The 7,529-nt window shown below is 42.6% G+C and overlaps 1 protein-coding gene across 8 annotated transcripts; it reads left to right on the plus strand.

The window, feature by feature from the left end:
- The first annotated feature begins 6 nt into the window (after nucleotides 1-6).
- On the plus strand, nucleotides 7-6,525 carry OSER1 (oxidative stress responsive serine rich 1). Of its 8 annotated transcripts, none has more exons than XM_019622275.2 (4): nucleotides 7-831; nucleotides 3,009-3,123; nucleotides 4,895-5,002; nucleotides 5,710-6,525. In XM_019622275.2, exons 2-4 carry the CDS (start codon nucleotides 3,044-3,046, stop codon nucleotides 6,401-6,403), a joined length of 882 nt encoding a protein of 293 aa, XP_019477820.1. In that variant the 5' UTR covers nucleotides 7-831; nucleotides 3,009-3,043; the 3' UTR covers nucleotides 6,404-6,525. The 8 variants fall into 8 exon arrangements, with proteins under 8 accessions (XP_019477820.1, XP_019477817.1, XP_019477819.1 ...); XM_019622272.2 differs by having other exon boundaries at nucleotides 7-751; XM_019622274.2 differs by having other exon boundaries at nucleotides 7-662.
- The last annotated feature ends 1,004 nt before the right edge of the window (nucleotides 6,526-7,529 follow it).

Genomic DNA, 7,529 nt, shown 5'->3' on the forward strand with positions numbered 1-7,529 from the left:
AGAGGTCCGGCTGGGGATCGGCAAAGGGCTCTTCGCTGCGGGGCGGCGGGCGTGGGACGGACTGCCCGGGGCGGCGGTCGCGGCGCTGAGCTGCCGGAGTCGGAGAGGCGTCGGGACGAGGATCTCAGACGGGGGGTCTGAATTGGGGCGTTCTGTGTGCAGCCTGGAGTCGGACTCGATGGTCCTTGTGTGGATGGACCTTATTCTTTGCTCTTTGTAATGCATTGTTTGGGTATCTCTAAGGTAGGGATTACAGGTTAATGTTTTAGTTGTGTAGAAGTTGCTTTTTAGGTTTCAGGAAAAGCTTTGTGAAGTTGGAACTGCAGGTTTTACCCCAGTCAGTGTTCTTACCAAAGTGCGTGTCTGAGTAACGCCATGCTCGGCTGAGCAGCACACAGTCGGGCTCAGTCCCAGCCTCTTTCTCTGGTGTTTGTTTGCTGTGTGACTCACAGGACAGCGTGTGCCTCAGTGTTATTGTGGTACGTCATCCTTCTGTGTGTGTCATAATGGCTGCCTGCAGCAAGGCCTGTCCAGCTGGAATGTGAGCAGAGCAAGCAGCTGGAGCGGCAGCATGGGGAGCTGTCTCCAACTGGAATGAGACTGTGCAGGAGCAGAAGTTGCCAACTCATATCTGCTTAAGCAACTGAACCACCGAAGTGCCGGTTGCTTCTTTTTCCTTCCCTGCACTTTTTATTTTCTATGCTTCAGAAAAAGTATTTCTTGATTTTTCAGGCAGGGCTTTGTTGTTCTGGTTGGTACCCATCACTTCTCGTCCTGGCACTGGTTGCTGCTGAACAGAGCCTGACTGTATTGTTTGTACCCTCTGTTCAGGTACTTAGAGACATTGATGAGATTCTCCCTGAGCCTCTGCCAGGCTGAGCAGCCCCAGCTCCCCGCCTTTTCTCACATGAGAAGTACTTCACTGACCATCTCGGTGGCCCTACGTTGGACTCTTTCCAGTAGCTCCATGTCTCTCTTGTACTGGGAAGCCCAGAATAGGGCTCAGTGTGAGCTGGTCAGTGCTGAGCAGAGGGGAAGAATCTCCTCCCTCAATCTGCTGCCAACACTTTGCCTAATGTAGCCCAGAATATCATGAACCTTCTTCACAGCAAGGGTATACTGTGGGCTCACTTTTCCTTTGATGGATCTACCAGGAGTCCTTGGGCCTTTTCTGCCAAGCTGCTTTACAGCCCGGTGCCTGGAGGTACTCCCCAGGGGCAGGACTTCACAGCTCCCATGGCTGAGCTGCAGTGAGGTTGCTGTCAGCCCATTTTTTTTCCAGCCTGTCAGAGTCTCTCTGGATGGCAGCAAAACTGTTGGGTGTATCTATTCCTCCTGTCCATAACATCAGCAAACCGAGGGTGCAGTTTAAGCCATCGTTTGAATCCGTGATGATGATATTAAGCAGGAGTGGACCCACTGTTGACTCCTAGGGTACATTACTTGTTACTGGCCTCCAGCCTGACCCTGCACAGCTGTTTGCCTCTAACTGCTTGGCTCATCCAGCCCATGCCTCATCAATTTCTCTGTCAGGGTCTTAACGGGAGGTGGTGCTTAAAAGCCTTGCTGAAGTCAGAGTTAAAATACCTACTGCTTTCCTCTTGTCTGCCAAGCCAGTTATTTCTTCATAGAAGAAGTTGGTCAAGTATGATTTCCTCTTGCAAGTTTAAAATAAATAAATAAACCCAAAGGCCTGTGATCTGGTCACAATCCACACAAACCCATGAAGTACTCAAGTCAATCACTGGGACTTGTATCCTATTATAAGGTAGCTTTGCAGAGACCGGGGTGGCAAAACACCTGTGTGTAAAGAATGTAACGTGTGGCAGTGGAGGCTATGTTGATGAAAAGGTTTTTCTGTTTTAAGCATGAAATGAAGCAGTAGTCTTGGCTATCAGGGTGGTTATGAAAGTTTTTTTGGATGGCTTAAGCAAAGTGTGGTTGGCAGTTCAGATCCTTTCAAAATTTTGACCTGTTTCTGTTGTGAGTTTACTGCCTCTGATTTACTTAACTCAAAATAGTGCATCTACATCTTGTAAACTGAAAGCAAAGGCAGGGTGAACCAGAAAATGTGTTCAGTGGGTTGGTTGGGTTTGTTAGTTGGGGCTTTGGTTTTGTTTTTTTTTGTTGTTGTTGTTGTCTTTTAAATACTTAAGTTAAAAAAAAATCCTCTAAAGACTGAGTGCATGCAAAGTAATCACTTCTGAGTCTTGCTTTCCTATTTCTTCTTCCAGCAGTTCAGGGTGTATGATCAAAAACAGCTGCAGTTTAACTCTCTTAGAGTGTTCTGGGATAGTATGAACGTAATTAAAATGAAGTATAGATTGTCTAAATCTGAACAGCTTAAATAAAAAGCTAATGCGTTTTAAAAGCAGTCTGTTCTTTTGTTCTTTTTTCTTTAGTCCTCCATGGTGGCAGTAGGCAGCAGCAGGTCATAGAGCACATCCAAAAGCTGTGGGTCTAACATGAGTCACTGCACTGCTTCATCCACTTGTAATGGAGGAGGAGAATTTAACCAAATACCTACAAATGCTTAGCTTAACAGTCTTGTCTTCAGAGAATTCTGTTTATTTTTGTGGGTTTTTTAAGTATTACTCTATGTACGTATAGTATCAAGCCTCACTGCTGGAAATAGCTGTAGAAAGCTGTATGTTTCTAATGAGGCTGTTTCTTCTCACCATTTCTGGAGGTATCCTGGTAGCATTTCTGAGACAAATGGAAGAGTCTGTCTAAGCTTTAATAGATGTGCAGGGTGCTGTTGACCAGATTTTACTCTAAACTGCTATTTCACCAATGCAGGTGTACAAGAAGAGACTGTTTGTTCCGTTCCTGGGTATCATAAAGCTTGTTCTGAATTGACTTTGAAAAACATTCTACTAGAATGACCTCAGCTGTGTGCACTCAGTTTGCTATTTTGAGTTTATTTTCATGTATCATGGTGCTGCTGGGCAACTAATCTTTTTAACGTGGCATTTGTTCTCATTTTCATGTTTCTTTTCTGTTTTTAGCAGTATATGGTAACCGACAGCTTCTGACCATCTTAATGATGAAAACAGAAGCTAAGGATGGAGATGAGGAAAGCCTGCAGACAGCATTCAAAAAGCTGAGAGTTGATGCAGCTGGGTAAGTAACAGCATGGGGAAGTACGGAGTTAACCTTACAAATGGACTGAGAGAGGAACACCCTTACTGTTACATCTGAACGAGTGAAGTAATCTCGAAAGGTCAGGCACTGAAAGCCTTCATTGTAGTTAGGCTGGAATAAATTCACTAACTGTAGGCTGTGTTTCTCGAGGAGTCATGATTTGTTAAATCATCGTTAGCTCTCAGCAGCAGCCCTAATGATAAGCAGCAGTTGACAGCTTGCTTGAGATGCATTTTGGCAGGATTCTGGCTGTCCCAGGTTGTGTCTGTGGCTCTGGAAGTCAACGTATGATCACTGCTGTACAGGCTGTCTTGAGATGAACTGTTTTTCCCAAAAGAGAAATATTCCTTCCATATCAGTGAAGGAGAGCATTAAATGCAATGCATGATTCCCACACAAACTGTTATTATTGATGTGACTTTCAGACTTTCTGTTTATAGCTAAAAATGCTAACTGGAAAAGAGTGCTTATTTTGTCTTGCTTCATGGGAGATCTGATGTGTAATACTTAACTCTTGCTGTACCGGGCAGAAGAAGGCAAGCAGCATGTGTTGTGTCTTCTGTTAGCAAAAAGCTTTTTTTAATCAAGAATAAACAGATGGTTTCTATGTAATTCTTTTGCTGCTGATGAATGTGTATTATTACATATGTAGCACTGAATTTCAGGAGGCTGCAGGCTGTGATGCAGTTATGCTGCTGACTGAAGTGCAGCTGTAAGGCAGAATGTAAATATCAAGTGGGTAGTTGGAATTCCCTTAGGAGGTAGTTGGAATTCCCTTAGAAGCGAGGTGGCAAGTAGAGAGGCTTCTAATATTATCTTTCATTTAAGTAAGCTTGTTAGAAATCTGTCACCACCCAAGTGCCTTTCATTACTTTAGTATCTCTGGTCCAGAAGCCAGGTCAGACATACTTTAATAGTGGTGCTTTTTACTCTTGACCTTCAATTTACTACTGTGTTCATAGTTTTAAATGGAAAACAGCAAGTGCTTGAAGAACAGGTTAGTCTCTTAAATACTTTTAATGCTGTCCTTTAGTGGCACGTGAAGACTTATTTCCATTTCTTGGGAAGTCAGTCCTGCTTAAAAAACAATTTAGTGTAAAATTACTCGATCCTTATCAATTCCAGACCAATATGTGAAGTCACAGCTTGAAAAATGGTTTGTGCTGTTGTCACAGATCATTGGAAATCTCAGTTTGGGGTGGATTTATAGCACTAGAGAAAGGAGTAAATTTGCTGTTTTGTCTGACTTGAATAAAAGTTGAAAATTTGTCACAGTTCTGTTGCTCAAGTGGGTGAACTTCCAGTAGTATGAAGAGTTTCAGCTTACATTGTCCTAGACAAAGGCATAAGTGTTCTTCAGATAAACAAAGTCTATTTATGTCCGAAGAACATTTATTTTTAGGAAAGAATGGTTTATTTGTCTCTGGAAAAAGAGGCACATCTCTTCAGTGATGTTTTTTCCCCTCTCCTGGGGAAACTGAGGTTTAGCTGTTCTGTGTGCTTCCACACTGAGGTGTGGAGTTTGGATGTGCAATCTCACTGCCGTATGGCATCAACTTTGGGGGAAGTTTGTTATACAGTTTTCTGGCATAGAACTGCATAACATTGCCTGAAGATCTGTGTTGTCCTTGTGGGCAGCTCTTTTGAGGCACGTCAGAAATGATTTGGGTAATCTTTTCTGGGAAGAAAGGTCACAAGCATTTCCATGCCTGCTAGCTAATCTTTGCTATTAATTGTTCATTTTTCACAGCTCTACTGCTTCTCTTTCTATTGGTGAAGGGACAAGAGCACTAGTTAGAGCAGCAGCAGATGAAACCAAACCTAAGAATGCTTGTACTTCTAAGGATACCTGGCATGGGTAAGAGAAGTCTGGGATTGTCAGGCTACTTCAAATGTGATTATGATGAAAATGAATTTTAAATAGCCAGTTCTTCCAGTAACTGGGGCTCTAAGTAAGAGGTGTACATTTATTTTTATTAAGGAGGTTGTTTAAAATACTCTGCAGTACTTTTTTTCCTTGTCATATACGACTGTTCTTATTTACAATTACATGAAGTAAAAGGAAATGCTGGTCAGCTAAACATTATAGATGATTTTAATATAACTGTGGACTACTGTTTTTCACTTACATGGTCATGAATGCATCTCTTTCACTAGCTATTAAACTTTGTAGAAGATGTCAGTGTGCTATAGATGCAATATTAAAAACAATTCTTGATTGTGTATGCAGAACTTCATGCATCTTTGATTGTAACAAAGATGTTCTTGTTGATTTGTGCCATCTTCTTGTGCTCTGTCCTTCTCTCAGAGGTTATCTTACATGCTTTACTCATCTTTTTTAACCCTAAACACTTCAGGATTCATTTCTCAGGTGTTCCTTTTATACATTTTACAGGTGCTTGACTAGAACAATGTCAAATTCCAAGATAGTAGAATACCCTGAGCAAATACTCTGAGCTTAAAGCTCTTGCATGCAACACTAGATATTTTGCTGAATGTTATCCTTAGTCCAACAGTGAGTCGTTTAGTGAAACTTCACTCACTTTTTGTATCTTTCTCTGTTAGATCTGTGAAGAAACCTTCAAGAGCAGCTGTGAGAACTCAGCGTCGCAGGCGTTCCAAGTCCCCAATTCTTCATCCTCCAAAATTTATTCACTGCAGCACAAAATCACAATCCACGTGCAACCAACTGGTGCACAAAGGCCAGATTGATGCCCCAGCTGATGGCAGTGCGTTTGGAATATTAGTCCCAAAGGAAGCTTGTGCACACGAACGATGCAGTATTGCCTCAGACATTGGCCAGAAAAGAGATGGCGTTGGTTGTTCCGGAGCCTCTGTTGCACAGTCCACATCAGTGAACACACAAGAAAATTCTCCCACTGCCATTTCTTTAGTATCTGAAGCAAGCCTAAAGACTGCAGAGCTCTCTGACTTCCGATCTGTGTCCAAGCTGAACAAGAATAAGCCGTGTGCCTGTGTAGATAAAGCCTGTCAGTGTAAACGATGGCAAGAAATGGAGGTGTATAAATTCTCTGGCTTGCAGAACACTTTCACGTTGGCATCTGATAGAAGAACAGTTGCCGAGGATCACTCCCAGTCTTTGCCATCGAGAACTCCATCAAGTTCCCCACGCTCTTGCTCTGAGCAAGCCAGAGCCTTTGTGGATGATGTGACTATCGAAGACCTTTCAGGATACATGGAATATTACTTGTATATTCCAAAGAAAATGTCTCACATGGCAGAAATGATGTACACCTGAAAACAAGGACTGCTAAAAACAGAAGGGTGGGTGGTTTGTACATGTCCTTAGTCACAGTCATGTGAGATGGAACCTGATCATTGCTCACTGTGCTTGCAATAAAATCCTTTCTTCGCATCTTAGCTGATGTTCGTTATTTCAGTTGGGTAAATGCTAGCTTCAACATGATAGTTTAAACTTGGAATAGATAATGAAGTAAATATAGACAATGTGTTTAGAGAGTATCTATCTGTCTATGCTTGAGACCTAACATGGGAAATTCTACTTAGTTTTCAAAATCCTTCTGTTGGAAGGGAAGTGTCTAGGTCTCTTAGTGGTTAGAGCTGTTGGAGAACTTGGTGTATTTCAGCTTCTTTGAAATTGCTTTGACCCCAGATTGTAATATCTAGGTTTGTATTTCTGGACGTTTCTGCCCCTAGTTTTATTTCATAAAGGAGGCAGAATCTGCTTCTCATGGGAGAAGGCATTCTTATTTCTTTGTGCCTGAAGAGAGGCTTTACTTCTGATCACCTAAACAGGCATCCTCCTTCACCTGTCTGATATTGAGTTGGTCCCTAGGTTAACAAGGGAACAGTGTTTCAAGAGTTTATCCTGACCTATGGAGCGTATTTTAGTGGAAAATGTAAAGCAAGTGTAGCTCTTTATTGAATGTCCTGCAGGCCTTGGAGGTTTATCTGCAGCACCAGAAGTACCTGCTTTCTTCAGGGGTGTTGCTTCACTTTATTGTTACTCTGTTAAACTGGAGGACTCTGGTCAGTGTGTTTTCAGGAAGGCCAAAACAGCGCTTGTTGGCTGCAGTGGTCCTAACTTATACAATGTTTTCTCAGCTTTGTACAACACCAGATGTCACTACCGAAGCCTAATAACCCACGGAGCAAACAGTTGTCAGCTGCACAGTTGGGGAAGACTTGAGCACTGTATTTTCTTTCTCCTCCAACCTTTACTCAACTGCTATCACTTCAGATGCCCTGTTCAAGTCCAAAGTCCTGGTGGAGCCTTGCGTTCTTCCTGAAACGTACTTCAGAAATAACAGCTATACTTAATGAGTCAGTACAGTCTCTGTCAGTGTGTATGGCAGAGGAGTGTCCTATTAGATACTTTTGGTGAAGGAGAGATGGGCTGCATT

Source organism: Meleagris gallopavo, chromosome 22 (assembly GCF_000146605.3).
Source record: "Meleagris gallopavo isolate NT-WF06-2002-E0010 breed Aviagen turkey brand Nicholas breeding stock chromosome 22, Turkey_5.1, whole genome shotgun sequence".
Lineage (NCBI taxonomy): Eukaryota > Metazoa > Chordata > Aves > Galliformes > Phasianidae > Meleagris > Meleagris gallopavo.